Source organism: Bos grunniens, chromosome 10 (assembly GCF_055505025.1).
Source record: "Bos grunniens cultivar Pamir isolate PY7600 chromosome 10, Bosgru_T2T1.0, whole genome shotgun sequence".
Taxonomy (NCBI): domain Eukaryota; kingdom Metazoa; phylum Chordata; class Mammalia; order Artiodactyla; family Bovidae; genus Bos; species Bos grunniens.
In genome coordinates, this window is record NC_141174.1 from 58,036,970 (window position 1) to 58,052,498 (window position 15,529).

A 15,529-nucleotide genomic window follows, 5' to 3' on the forward strand; every position below is an offset into this window, starting at 1 on the left:
ACCTGCCTGGGAGTTAGACGATTTTTAGGAATGAGTGGGAAACTGAACACTCCCCAGATGCTTGTCACCAGAGTTGCTCTGACTAGAGCCCAGAGCATCATGCTTGGCCGGTGGACTGCATCAGAACAAGGGCTACGGGCTTATGGGTCAAGAGCATTTGATCAGAATTTCAAAGGGCAGTACATTCAGAAAGGCAGCCCAACCAAACCATTGTTCCACCTCTTGAACTTTCTCCCTTCCCTCTAATTTCCTCCTCCTCCTCCCCTTTTTTCCTTTTCTCCTTCCTTTTCTTAATTGGCTTTGGAACTGAAGTATATTTTTAAATTATTTGTTGTATTTATTGAATAAAGTTTTTAATGTCCCTGTTCTTAAATTTAGACTTAGTTTGCCTTTCACATATCTCCCCTTCCAGCTCCACCCTCCCACTCCCAAGATACTTCACCTTCTAAGTTGTTTTAATTGGAGTACAGAATTTGGATACCATATTTCGGTCCTGCCAGTGGTCTCACCTAGCAAAAGTGTTTTTATTTTTGAAAGAGAAATAAACCTGAGTTGAGTGCCCAGGTTTCCAATTCAGCCTGACTCTGGTTGTTAGAGAGGATCTGCCAGCAGATGGCAGCAAAGTCCCAGGTGTGTTTCCTGTCCACTCTGCTAGCTTTGCCGTTGTCAGCCGTCACATGGATTCCCACACTTGTAATGACTTTACAAATGACTTGTACTTTGTTATTTCTAGGGATTATCTGCTCAGTGGAAGACATTTTCAAAGTCCTTCACATTTCAGTTGAATTCATCTCTAGGCCCAGACTTTTTTTTTGGCTGCACTGCACAGCATGTGGGATCAGATCCCTGACCACAGATCAAACCCATGCCCCCCGGCAGTGGGAGTGCAGATTCCTAACCGCTGAACCACCAGGGAAATCCCTAGGCCCAGACTTTCTCTACTACTACCACGTGGGATGGAGGTGTTGAACTCACTTTTCTTCATAAATGTTATATAGGGTCCAAGGTTAATGACTTGGTCCAGTATGAAAACACAAGCTCCACACAGAACAATGTGAAAATGCATCAAAGACTCAGAAAGAAAATAAGGACAGCCACAGTTCAACAGTAAGTAAATAGTTCTAACGTCGTAGGAGGTGGAAGAACATGCCTAGTACTTCCTTTGGGAAAACAAGCAAAAGGAAAAAAAAACACTAGTAAAGCCTTGAGAGACTAAGGCCACACAGGTGAGGAGGACTGTCCCCCTCCAGCGCCACTGAGAGGTGGCTCAGCAGGCCAGCGGTACCGGGGAAGGGCAGCCGTGCCTTAGGGCCCTGGGCTCCAGGAGAGCACTGTCTTCCTAGGGAAGGTGAGTTCCGCTTCCTTCAGACGCCCCCAGGAACGGGAATGTCAGGCAGCTGTGTGTGAAAGCCAGAACCCAGTTTCAGGACCTGGCCTTCTAGATAAAAAGAAGTCGGGTGCTGGTATGTCTAGCCTCTTATTCTGGATGAAGCTCTGTGTACATACCTGTCTCAAGGGGGCTCCAGCATTCTGTCCCAGACTCCTAGCAACCCCTTGCTTCGCGTTGTAATGTGGCCCCAGAGACCTCAGCCGTTTGTCCTGATGCAAGGCGGCTTTCTTCCTGAGAAGTGTGTATCACAGCCCTGCTGGGCTCTAGACTCAAAAGACAACAGTAGAAGGAAGCCGGCCCTGGTTGAGGAGTAAAGGACAGACCAACCACAACTTTAAATCAGTTTATTGACACTAACACAACACACTTGCCTCCCTGACACCCCCGCCCCCCTCACCCAATCTAGATCTCTCCCCCTTCCTTCCTCCTTAGAATGAGCTGTTCAGTGAAAACAGAAAAGGGCAGGCCACTTCCACACGCTCAGTCCTACGACAGCCCCGTAGAACAGGTTTCAGGCACTACTCAGAGCCTGTTAGGGAGTGGGGGCAGTTAGCACTAGACTCAGCCAGGCAGAGACATCCAGTCCCTAACAGCAAGTTCCCCCACAACCTCCAGGCCCTGAGTCGCTATTCCTCTTCCTCTCTGCTGTTTGTGACCCTAGGAAGGAGACACCTTGGGGCCTAGGCCTGCAGCCCAGAGCAAGAACTCCTGGCCATAATCTGAGAATTGGAGTTTGGCTAGTGTTTTTTTAAGACCCAGGCACCCCCAAAATAAAGCCCTGGTGGTAGGAGTAACTTCAATGCCCCTATTTTAAATGCACTGATAACAAACAGATTAAGCCAGCTTAACCAAATGCCAGAATAACACTAAGCTGTAAAGGAGGGGTCAGACCTGCTTTCTCCAGGCCAGATACAAATGCACAGAGAGAAGCCCAGGTGGAGTGTCAAAAAACAATAGAAGGACACTGCCCAGGGGCTGAAAAGCCTATACTCCAGAGTCCCCTGGGTGACAGGAAGCAAGGAAAGAAAATACACAAGTCTTAAAAACCAAAAAAGAAAGCCCAACAGCAGGGTAACCTGAGCCCGACAGTGCTGTCCCCAGCCCTCCAGGCCTGGCCCCTGGACGCAGACAGTCCCTCCCCTCTAGGCAATGTCCTCCCCTAGGCTAGATAGAGCACATCACACAGCGCAGTTTAAAAAGCTTCTAATGCCAGTTCATAAACATCTTCATTTACTATTGGTGATTACATGTGAATAATATGTTTATACTGTTCTTTATGGAAAACAATTTCAACAAGTCAACTCCGAGAACACAATAGGCAACCCTCACCCCGAGCCCCTCAGCGTCCTTCCCTGGACAGCAAGAAGCCCCCTCCTCTGTCTCAGGGCTGCCTAACTTCCCTGCTTCCCCCACTGTGGCTCTTGGGCAAAGCATCCTCTTTGACCATTAGTCCTCATCGGACAAGTTCTGGTCCAGGGGGTAAACCATGAACATCACATCTGGTCGAGAGGGGACACAGGGATGGCCTGGACGCACAATCTCAAAGCCCAAGAAGCTGAAGGTCTTCAGGAGTGGAGCTGCAGAAAGAGGTGTAAAAAAAGATTCTGATAAGAAACAAAGTTAGGCTAAATCAAGGGAAAACCCAAAACAAAGACGAAATAAATGCACTGGCCTTTCCTAAATTTGGACACAACCAATCCCATGATTTCCTAGGGTTTATATGTCAAACTCGGGAGCCCCACCCTCAGTAGGAGCCCCCCTTTCCTCAGCCTGGTCTCAAGCTGCTCAGCCCCTCACCTCTGTCTTCCCGGCCCTTCCTGAAGCAGATGAAGACGTAGTTCACTTTCATCTTCTCTTCAGCAAACTCTAGCAGTGCTAACAATCTGCAGGAAGCAAAGAAACCACTCAAGCCCACTGCCACCTGTGGACTTCACCCCGTCCCTCGATACCCCCTGCTCCCAAGGCTTTTCTGAGGCTTACAGTCAGCACTGTAAATAGGGAAGCTTCAAGGAGAACTTCCTATTTCAAGACCTCAGGAGCCCTGAGTTCAAAAAAAATAAATAAATAAACCACAATCACTTAAGAAAACTGTTACAGAATTCTCTCTTCCAGGAATAAAGGTTCTTCATCTGAAGTTAATACTGCTACTGCTACTGCTAAGTCACTTCAGTTGTGTCCGACTCTGTGCGACCCCATAGACTGCAGCCTACCAGGCTCCCCCGTCCCTGGGATTCTCCAGGCAAGAACACTGGAGTGGGTTGCCATTTCCTTCTCCAACTTAATGCAATTTACAAGAAAGTATGGGGCCTAGGAAGAGAACCCAGTTTCTCAGGGCCCTCCAAAGTTGCCAAGTCTGATGGTGACCACCTGCTGCAGAGAGGAACTCTGGGCCCTACCACCACCTAAAAGGACTTCAAGAGGCTGGAGCCACTCTCGAGAACACCATCCTCAGGACTGCTGCTTGGAGGGCCTTGCCCAATCCAATGAAATTGCACTGCTTCTTTGAGCTTCTGGCCGTTTAAACCACACCGTTATATGACTAGAATTTGGTTAATGTGGTAATGATCTGATTTCATTATCACAGGCCCATTTTACTGGCTAAAACTAACCTTTAAAAAAATGGTACATACTTGGGCAGCTGAGAGCTAGGGGAGAAGGCTGGCCATCTGCTGCCCCCAGGAAGCACATGCCCTTCTCTGGAGCGGGCTTCCAGCCCTTGCCCAGCACTTGCTCCTTACCCTTCTTTGCTCCCATCAGCTAATAATCCATCTGGAATTTCTACAAACAGGCTCTGGCTGGACAGGACTGCATCCCAGGAAGAGACCTTCACCTCGGTGACCTCATACTGGAAGTGGACGATGTGAGGCTTTCCATCATTCACAGGGAGGTCCTGGGTCACAGTGAGCTTCTCGTCCTGGGAGGAGATCAGGTCAGAGGACCAGGTCACTACTGCTTCTGGCCACATCAAAGGCTCCCCAACCTAGGTGGTGCTGGAGCCCTCCTGGGCCAACCTCAGGGTAGCATGTGACAGGGCACACTGGAACATCAGAGCAACATGCTGCCTAAAGGGAGGATCACTCACTGGGTGGCTAAATGCCAGCATGACTGGAAGGGGATATTTACCAAGAGCCCACTGTCAAGTACTGTACAAGGTACTTTCCCATTTTTCCATCACTACAACAAGCACTTGAGGTAGGCATCAGCATCCCCACTTTAAACCTAAGACACCAGGGGCCCAGTAAAATTAAGTACCTGACTCAAGACTCCACAGTGAGTAAACGGCAGAGCTGAGATTGAAATGGGGTCTCCCCACCTGAAAGCCATGCTTGTCCCCCCAATATTGTGTTATTTCCCTTCCCTCTGAAACAGAATCATCAGAAACAAATGAGGATGTTCCTGAGGCTCGGCTGGGGCACAGGTCAACCCAAGCTGGCTCTGGGTGACTGCAGAGTCCATGTTGTCACCCCTGCCACTGTCTCAAGAGCCCAGGACTCAGCTGCCCTGCCACCCCTCAATGCCAGTCCCAGGGAGATGCTAAACCAACCTCTGGGCTCACAGATTAAAAGACAGCAAATGTCCCAGCCCAGACCAATCTCAGAACAGACTCCCAGGGTTCTCAACAGCTACTGGGCTGTGCCCTGAGCTGCCAGGGTGACCCTCTCATTACCACCCCCCACCCTGCAACATGTGGTACCCCATACCCTTGGTATAGACAAAGGGAAAAGCCCTCCTGGCTCTTGGCATTTCTCAGGAGGAAATGAAGAACTGCACTAGCAAGAGCATGTGCATTCCTCCACTCACCAGCCCCCCTCCCCCTAGCTGTGCCCCCTCACTCAGGACCCAGAGCCAGCACTTGCTGACCTAGGCTGAGAAGACAGGGCGTCCGCTTGGTACTCCCCAAAAGCTTCCCAGCAGCCTCAGTTCAAAGTCTTCCCCAGTTCCACTACTGGCCTAAGACTCAGAAGACGAAAGAAAACCATCGCTGCCCTTAAGCAGCCACTCGGCAGTGTCTGAGGAGGACACTGCTCCAAGCCTTCCATCCCACAGTCCCCTTACCTTATATATTAGAGCTGAGAGAGAAGGATCCCTGCCGCCCCCTCGCCCACCGGGGATCTTCGACAGTGGGTGAGGGGCATCAGGAGCACCACAGAGGCCCCGGAACAATGTGCCTGCAGCACTGGAGCTGGGGACAGTTACTCAAAGGCAAAATACTACTGCAAGAGATAAAGACAGTGAGACAGTAATCAAAGTCCTGAAGATTTAACTCAGCATTCACCCACCCCTGCCCTGGTTCTCCCGCAACTGCCCCAGTCCTTCCCGCTACAGCTCTCAGAACTCCTCCTTCAAGGCAAACCCACCGTCCTACAGAGGCACAGAGAGGCTCGGAGGGCTCAGGGTCAGGCCAAAGGAGCCCCCGTCAAACATCAAACAAATCTCCATGACACAGGCAGACCCTTAGGAGGAACCAGATGCTGGCTCGCCTGCTAGGCAGAGAGCCCCAGACCCCCAGCAGCCCATCTCTTCACCCCAAGTGTCTCAACAACCTGTGTGACAGAATCACAAAGCCTCCACAATCGCCTCAGGGTGGAGAGGCATATGGGGCTTAGAAAGTCACAGGGGCTAGCACCATTGTCCCCGAGGAACTCCCAAGGCCACGTCTCCAATGATGGCGTCCCCAACCTGAATAATGGAACTAAACAAGAAATCACCCAAATCCCTCTAGGGTTAAGAACTGAATCAAATCCCGGGATCTGGCTCCTGGAGAGGAGATGCACCACAGTACAGAGTTGTTATGGTATCTGAGTTAGTCCCCAGCGTACCACCAAAAGCAGAGTTGCCCTTCTTTGCTGGAATCTGACCTCGGCATGCATGGCAGTTCAGGTAATACCAGCGTGGTCAGAAGGGACACTCAAGTGAATGTATATTGCCAGCGTGGGAGTCGCTGTGAGGAATTATATACATGCTGGGACCTGGGTAAGGAAGCCAATCATCAGCTGGGCCTCAGAGGGTGAATGGCTCCGAAAGAAGCCCCGTCGCCTTCAGGTATGTGCCCTTCCTGGCTACCACGATTTTCAGGTGGACCCAACAGAGCTCCAGAGCTACTCAACTGCCTCCTTTGAATCCAATTTACTGGCTCTTTCGGCTGAGATATGGCTCACTCCACAGGCGAAGGGCAAGTGAAGCAAGCAAAGAGGAACACTGTCTGTACATGTAACACCATGACTCAGCAACAGGCCTGGCCCTGGCATAGCGGCCGAAGGCAGCCGTAACATATAGGGGAGGGTGCGGCAGCGGGGTGCTGGGGCCAGATCATCCACTGTGCACATCTCTTCCCAACCAAAGTTGTGTTTAGTGACAGCGTGTTGGTAGCTTGAATCAGCCATAGGGCGAATATTTTAAACCACAGAAATCAGCATATACCATAAACCATGGACTTTGTTCCCTGAAAACCCTTTGTAAAATAATGAGGCACCATTCTTTGCTTTTGATGGCACAGCGTCATCTGGATTCTTTGCTTAGGCTCAGAGTGACAACTAAAACTCGTACCTAACATGGAACAATAACCACAGACACAGTCCCCTGAGACCCTCAGTACTAAGAGGCCTATATAGGCATTCCAGCTGAGCCAGGAAGACCCAAAGCGTCACCGCTGTAGCTCGGCTCCTCTGTTCTCTCAAGGATTTCAGCCAGGGGCCTGAAATTACACTTGGAAATTTTGCTGGGAGATGAAGTGGGCCCAGAGGAGCATCAACACTTGGGGATCAACCACATGACCACCTCGTGCCTCCTCTGGAGAGCCTCAGGACATCCTCATCTCCCTCAGGAGGCCTCAACCAACAGCTACTAGCAGAAGGGGCATGACAGAGGACTGTGCTGTTTTCAAGATCAGGGCCTGTTTTCTCCTAGGGACAATAAGTTGTTAAAATCCTCACCTTTCAGTGTGTTAAGGGATAGAAAAAGAGAGTGTCCAGGCCAGAAGAAAAGAAAACAAAGGTGGGAGTTTCCCCAAGCAAAGGCACACACCCACCCCTCATGCAATGGGTCCCTCCCCATTCCCTGGGAACCACCTTCAGGCCTCAGTGGAGGTTCCTGCAGGAGCACCAGGTCGGCTGGGCCACTGGAGAAAGCTGACTCGCTTGTTCCGGTCAGTAGGGCTAGCCAGGGACTGAGGGTAGATAGCTGAGATGTAGACTTGTATATCAGGATAACTGCAGGGGTTCACAAAATAACCAGATCGCCAAGGCCCTACCAGTTCTAAAATTCTGGTGCTAGCTCACTTCCAGAACAATTATCCCTCAATGCTCTCTAAATGGGAGAGCTACTTTCAACCTCGGCCTGCATTCCAACCACCACCTTTTTTCTGAACAATTTTCACTTGCAAATAGCAGAAGTGATGGGGCCAACCCACGGAAAAGAATAAGATGGGTTTTCTCTTTTTTAGATCCAGAAGCCCCTCTGTCTTCCTAGAAATAAACCCTAGGGCCTGCCCCGCATCCAGCACTCATCTATGAGCTCGTAGTCATATAACATCTATGAGCTGATGTCATGATCTCACTCCTCCTTCAAATAAAATGCAAGACGTCTATTCCATGGTAACAAATCATTTACTTTCCCATTCACACAAGGATTCTGGGAACTTTCCTCCCCAACAAAGTCTGCACAGAAAGCAACTGTGTATGTGTGCGTGCGTGCGAGTTGGGGGTGGAAGGGTGTTTCAGGTCCCCACCCTGAGATCCAGCTCCAGTTCCCTACAAGAAACAGCTGGGGTTTGGGATAAGCTTAGTAGCTAGCAGTTCACAATTGTTACGTTAATCGCCCATCATATTAGATCTGTTTTTAGTTACTTGCTGTGTAAATGCCAAACTGCTCTCTCTCTCAAAAAAAAAAAAAAAACAACCTGACATGAAAAGGGAAAGGATATGGGTACATATGTTGTGGCTAAAATAATTAAGGGGTATAAAATTGCCCAGCAACGGCCTTCTCATATCAGCTTTAGGGTTCAAAATATTGTGGCAAAATATGCCACCAACCTTAACAGGAATGTGAATCCTGGAGGAACTTAAGCACAAAAGAAAGTGGCTTTTAAACCCAAGTCTCCCTGTCACAGATCCAAATCAGGTGAGGTTTCACATTCAGTTTAGTCTTGTTTCTACTGGCGCCAATGCCCAGCTTTCTCCTTTCCTTCCCCATATCCTGCTTACTCCACTTGGGGGCAGACATGGTTTAATGTCTACCACCGAAGGATGATTTAAGAAGCTCAGTCTAGAGGCTGAAAAGATCAGACTGATTAAGGAGAATCAAATGTGTCAGACTGGAACTCAAACATCCAGCTGGGCTGGTCCTGCTTTTGGAGAAGAAAAAAAAGACCACACTGGAAATGAAGGTGTCAGGTATTCAAGTCAATTCGGAAGAGAGATGGGAGATTAGAGCCGAGCCAATCTGTTGGTGCTTTTATTTTCTCAGTTGTTATCAGACATGTCCTTGGAAACACTCCTCAGGATACATATGAATGCTACCGACTTATCACATCCTGCTGCCTCTAATTTAAAGCATTCTGTGAAACTGCTGTCCAAAATGTCCTCAGCAGGTTATAATTTCATACGCCAGCTACAGACAGGCAGCGTATGCTAGATGTATTCCTGGGGAACGCTGCTAGTAAACTGACTTTTTATAATTCAAATCCTATTTTTAAATCTCTAGGATGCTTACTATTTAAAGGAAGTAACCTAAAATCTCTTCAGAAAATAAAAAGATTTCCTGCTAAAGAATCACTTCCCGTTGATGTTATGTCAGTTTTGATTTTCCCATTTAGTTTGCTCAAAGAGAGCACAGTCTGCTACACAGAGTAGAGATTTATATAAAAGTAATTCTATGGCTAGTTTCTATTCAGCTACATTCAACAAATACTTGAATTCACATTCTCCTTGATATACTTTCCATCATGTTTCACTTTAATCAGTGGCCTAAGCTTATCAGGTCTATACCCTCTCTGATTGCCATTCCCTGATAGAGGGTCAGATGGCCTTGGTACTACAGACTTTGTGGTATCAATCAAAAAGACATAAAAAACCACATTCCCAAGCATTCTGCATTCAATCCCCTCTTTCAGCCTCTTCTGACCCATTCCTGTCTCAGCCCTGCCTCACAGAACTCTCTCTCTAGGGGGCCCTGACTACCCTTCACACAGGCTGCTTTTACTCTGAGATGGTCTCTGATGACTAATCCCTATGCAGCAAAGAGAGACCAATTCAGGGTTGCCATCGCACTGAGTTAAAGAGAAATAGGAAGAAAGGTGGGAGGAGAATGGCCACCTTCAGTCTAATGTGAGCACAGAAGCTGATTTCCAGCTGCCAATTCCTTTCCCATATGAGAAAGGGGCCTGGTCAGATGCCAGGCATAAGTCATCTCACTAGGGCTGTTATGTGTGCCAAAGGGAGTCTACTTGCTAAGCACGATTATAAAGAAAATGACATCACCACTCTGAATCACAGACTGAAAGCAACACTGGGTTCTGGTTGATTTTCCACAAGAAACACACTTATGGTGGCAGTTAGAATATCTATGTCTCTGAGATTTACTTATCGCGTTACACAGCTGATACTGCTGGACTTTCCGCCAAAGGTAGGCAAAACTACGTATGCTGCCCGAGGAGGGGAGATGGCTAGGTAACCATGCTTCCAAACAGGATCTTAATTTTGCATTTCAGATACATCAATTTAGTTTGTATAGTAAGCTCATCACCCAGTTCCAGCCTCTCTTCCCAGGATAGAATTACTTAATTGTTTGTACACTATCAAAGGCCTGGGGCATTTTCTTGAGGCTTATTTTATACAAAGCATTTTACTCTGCTGCTGCTAAGCAGAAACAACCTATTTTGTTCACTTCAAGTAACAAAATTCTTGCTAACCTACGTGGCCATTTCTGGTCTATAGATTTCAATTAGGCTTCATAGCCTTCTAAATCATGGTATCAACTTGAATCAACACTGTGTACTGTTTCAAAAAGGGATGAATTACTTTTTTTTTTCTAGAAATACACATATATAACATTCCTCTACCGCATACTTCAGTCCCCATTTTTTATATTTCTGAGTTGCTCTGAGGCTAAATTTGGATTTCTTGGCAATGTGAGGAATTACTATTATTAGTCCACACAGCTTTCTAAAGCATACCTCCAATTTGGGGGGATTCCTGACTATGCTAGGAGTGTGTGTCTCTCTCTCTCTGTGGGGATGACCTTGAAGGCACATCAAAGGAAAACTTGCTCTCCCTACCACTCCACACCCAACAAGTCACAGTGCCAATAAATAAGGAATAATCAAAACTAAATTCTTGGTGGGAGAGACAGAAATCCCATTACTCAGGGAACCATTCAGTGAAGATGCCCAGTCACTAGGATGTGCCCTTGTCCCCTGGCTGCACCACCACCCCGAAAAACCACCTGTGGAACCAAAAGCTTCTCCTCAAAGCCCATCAGACACAGACTGATTATAAGGCTATGAAGCCAGGGCAAGCTCTTCTCCACACACTGTACTGTCGAAAGGTACTAAGCAAGCCCTAGACAGACACTTCCTGCCCCCACAATCCAGGGAGAGAAAGATCCATGAAGCTTGATTTACCTGGATTACCTGTTGCTCAAAAACCATAATAAAAGTTCTTGTACTAGTGTCTTCTTCCCTCCCCCACCATTAGGAATTGTGATATTTTGGAGGTACTGATCAGAACAAAACTGGAAAGGAAGAGCCTTGTTTTCAAAACATACTGCAGGCTCCTCTGTGACCGTTTCTTCCAGGAAACCAAGCCTCCACCTCTTGAGTATTTGACTGAAGCCAGCGAAGCTCCAAAGCCCATCCCCCACCCAATGGGCGCTCAACCATTGCTCGCCCCTCTGTGGACAGAAAACATCAACACACTGACTGGGAAGAACATCCGGATCTTAATCCAAATCCTTAGTTAGAGCTCTACCAGGATTCCTTTTAGAAAGTTAGGCGCAGGCCAGAGGAGGCTCAGAAACATGCTATAGAAACAGGACTGCCATAACTCAAAGAAACCAGACACCCTGCACACACCACCCCACCCCCAGGCCAAAGTGGAGGAGCCTGATCCAAGGCCCTGCTCCTGCCCAGGCCTCGCAGGCCAGCTGGCTCCTCCCTCCACCTGCCTCTCACACAGCCAAGCCCCTCAAATTACCAACACGCTAAGCAAGGGTTCTCTGGAGACAAGCAAGCCTGTTTTGCCACTTAGGAGTTTGGAAGAAATCTTCAAAGTTAAATGAACCCAACCCTCTCTTTTTGTAACATGTAAGCATATTGGCAAAGCCAGGACTGGAACTCACAGTGGGCAAAGACCCTTATAAACTGGTCCCAAGTGCTCAACTCTCAGGGCTCAGGCTGCAAACGACTTGGCACCTAGACCAGTTCAGTCTGGAGGACTCTAGAGAAGGCCTGCTGAGACCGCACCACCACTTTCCAAATCCCACTGCAGAGACAAGAACCTAAGACTAGAAAAGAAAAACCCATCTCACAAAGCCCTGGGATTTCTGGCAGGTTCCTTAGCTTCCCTCCGCCCCTGCACTTCATCATGCCCTCTCATACCTGGGTTCTATCCTCAGCACACACAGCCTTCCTTACCACAAGCAACATCTTTTGCATCCAGCACCACCCAAGTACATATCCATCTCCACCTCCTCAGCTCCAGAGGACTGGTTTAGAGAAAACGAAATAAGGGACTGCAGAGGAAGATGGACATCGAGAGTCTTGGAAAAGGGAAACAGCACCAGAATGGGGCTGTAGGTAAAGAGGGCTTGAGAGATCGGGGTACTGGATCAAACAGGACCATTACAAACCAGGAAATGAGTGAACTTTCTTTCTGGATGTAGGGAACAAGGATGTGGGAGCTAGTTAAGAGTCTAAGAATTAGAAGAAAGTGGCTAATGGCTGAGAACTGAGTAACAAGGTAGAATTTAAGAGGCTGCTGCAGATATCTTGCATATCTCTGGAGAAATCTTGGAATAGTTCTGGAGAGTTCCTGGGAGAGAAGGACTAAGAAATCCCTGAAGATGACAATACCCTTTTCCTCGGAGAAAGGAACCCACTAAAGGAATATGATGGGAAGGGTCTTCTCAGGGGAGGGGACAGGAGGCAGTGTTTCTCAACCCTGGGTGCCCATTAGAGAGCTTCAAATATATGCTAATACCAGGCCCCACCCTAGGCTAATTACACAAGCTCTTTGAAGGGTGGGGGCCAAGGGATTGATTTTTCACATGTACACCTAGGGTTGAGAAACACCGAGATGCAAAAAAAAAAAGAAAAAAGCTGAAAACTCAGATGGAATATTTAAGGATGGGGCTGCTAAAGGAATGGGAAATACCAAGTTAGAGACCACTTTTGGTGAGAAGGGAACCGAAGTGTGAGAGAAACCTTGAGTGGTAGTTAAGAGCTCTGTGTGAAGAAAAGCAATAGGGAGGGCTACGTTTTTAAGAGGAACTAAAATCCATTTCTAGACAGACCATGGCACAACTTAAGGATAATCTGCAGGGAATGAGTCCGCTTGCAAAACAATGAGGCTCAAGAGAGAGGCAGAAGCCAGAAGGCCAAATCTGGAGACAAAGGGCCTGGTGTGGGGAACTAATGAGCTTCAAGCTCTTTCTGGAGGGGGCAGCAACAAGTCTTGGGAAACAATGAGGAAGAGAATTAGAACACAGTTTGTAAATATAAAAGCCATCTTGATGTATAAGCAGCTGGGGTTAAAAATCATGGGGAATTAGGAAACAATTTCACAGAAGAGTTTGGGGGAGAAATATGGGGTATGCTGGAGGGAGAGATGCATGACGAGGGCTGCTTTGGAGAAAAAGAGAAGTAGAGAAAGGAAAACTGAATAATGAACTCTGCCGAGTGTCCCAGGGGGAGGTACATATGAAGCAACTTTAGAAAACTACTGGTGCTCAGTGTCAGAAAGATGTGCAGCCTTTCTCTACAATGACTGGGGGAAAGCTGGGGTTAGGTTTTGAGGGAGAAAACTTGCAAAGGCCCAGTGAACAGAGTATGAGGACTAATTTGAAAGTACTGGAGGTACAGGTAAAGAGGGCAGGTCTTCAACAGAAGCTGAATGGGCTGAGTTCTGTGATCTAATATTCTAGAAATGGGGTTCAGTTGGGATGGGAGGATTAAGAGCAGTCATGAGAGAAAGTGTTTAAGGGGTAGGAGTGTTTAGCAGAGTGTTAGGGGGAACGGCATTAGGGGAACAGGATGCCGGACAGGAGTCAAGCCCAAAGTGAGAAATAAAAAAAGATGATGTTGTGAGACAGGGGGAAAGGGGCCTAATTGGGGAAAGGGGTGTCTAAGGAGGACGGGAGAGAAAAGATGAAGCTGGAGTGAGGGACCAAGGGGAGGGCCAAGCATCACTGTAAAGACTATTAGGCCGGGGGGGGTGGGGGGGGGCGGGTGGTGAGGGTGACAGGTGGGGATAATGGGTCCAGCTGAGAACTGAAGGACGGACGGAGCCAGACCGGGGCCAGGGGGAGGGGGGCGGGGGGAGGAGCAGCGATAAAAGCAGCATCTGGTGGGAAGGTGCAGTTGAAATAAGGGAAGGGATTCAAAGGGGAAGATGGAAACAATTTGGGGAATGGGCCGCCGTTCGGCGGAGCTGAAGGCAAATATGGACAGGACTGAAAGATTGGGTCCCGGTCCGTGGGGGCTTTACGCCGCGATGAGGGGGATGGGCTGGGCTGGAGGGAGGGAGACTGAAGGACGGAAGAAGGCCCAGTTGCGGGGCTGCGGCTCGGACTGGGTAGCTGAAGTAGGGAAAGGACCCAGTGGGGGCCGACTGGGGCCTTGTAGAAGGGACGAAAACCGGCTGGGTTGTTGGGGAGGAGGCCCTCTGGAGCAGACGAGGGGAGGATGGGGGCGGGGAGCCTGGACCGGGCCGTTACCTGTCCTGGGTGTTTATCATCCTCGGCGGCTCTGCTCAGGGTGGGAGGAGGCGGCGCAGGGAGTGGGTAGGTGGATGAGTGGGTGGGTGTGGGGTCGCGCGCGCGGGGCCGATCTCTGCGAGCTAAGTCCCTGTCAGGCCGCGGGCCCAGAGCCCTCCTCCTGCCTCAGCGAGCGCCTGCCTCCAACTGACCCTCCCCGGCCGCCGCCGACGCCGCCGCAACCGCCCCGCCCCCGAGTGCCTCATCTGCATAGCCCCACCCCAGCGCCGCGCGGTGTCCTGGGAAACTGGGGCCCACAACAAAGGGCAAAGCACCGCCCCGCCTCCACGCAGGCGCACCAGGGGCCGGTAGGGGCGGGACCCGGTAGCGGAGGGGGCCAAGCCGGGGGGAGCGTCCAGACGGAAAGCAGCTTGCGGGGTTGGTGCTGGACCTGGCGGAGTCGTGGCGGTGGTGGTGGTCTAGAGCCCGGAGCGAAATGTTGAGTTTCAAGCGGCGTTTCCCGAGCATTGGTCCTGGTCTCTAGCCCTTGTTTGCATGGGGCTGGGCTGGGCTGTGTCATTTGTAGGCCCCAGGAGGATATTTTATTAACCGAAATCGTAAATCTAGGAGTACTACACATGTATTAGTGCCATTTAAGACTAAGCCCAAGCCCACAAATCCGTTATCTCAGTTCATACGCAGATCAATAACCTCAGCTATCACCTGAGATCAAGAATCTCCGCACCTTACAGACAGGTCTCAAGGGCAACGGTCAAAGCTTAACATTGACTGAGGTCATCTGAAGTTTAATGGCCTTGGGTCAGGATCGCAGTCACCTGACAGCAGTAGTGGAAGGAACCAACGCTGACTTGTTTAGAAAAGCTTCGCATCACAATCATGCAAGGTTACTAGTTAACAGTCACTGTCCCTGCTGAACCTTATCCCAGATCAGTGCCAACAGGTTACAGTCACCGGTGCACAGAACCCTCAGATCACAGTGACTGCGGGCCACAATCACAGACACTTCAGTAGTCATCAGAGCTTCTGACTCTGACTCTGTCAACCCAGACTACAAACAAGAGCGGTCACATTATCTCAGATCACAATGGGCAGCTATCACCTCAAATCCCGTTCATTCATTTATTCAACTGATAAATTACTGAGCAGCTACTTACTCTATGTTCCTGGCATGTGCTGGAGTCCAAGAATACTCAATGATCAACTAGGCAA

The 15,529-nt window shown here is 49.1% G+C and overlaps 1 protein-coding gene across 1 annotated transcript; it reads right to left on the reverse strand.

The window, feature by feature from the left end:
* Nucleotides 1-1,720: 1,720 nt before the first annotated feature.
* OAZ2 (ornithine decarboxylase antizyme 2) lies at nucleotides 1,721-14,508 on the reverse strand. The gene is given in 6 exon segments (XM_086321509.1): nucleotides 1,721-2,967; nucleotides 3,188-3,273; nucleotides 4,129-4,304; nucleotides 5,447-5,527; nucleotides 5,529-5,604; nucleotides 14,321-14,508. Coding segments are annotated over 6 exon segments (570 nt in total). The 5' UTR covers nucleotides 14,341-14,508; the 3' UTR covers nucleotides 1,721-2,836.
* Nucleotides 14,509-15,529: the final 1,021 nt, after the last annotated feature.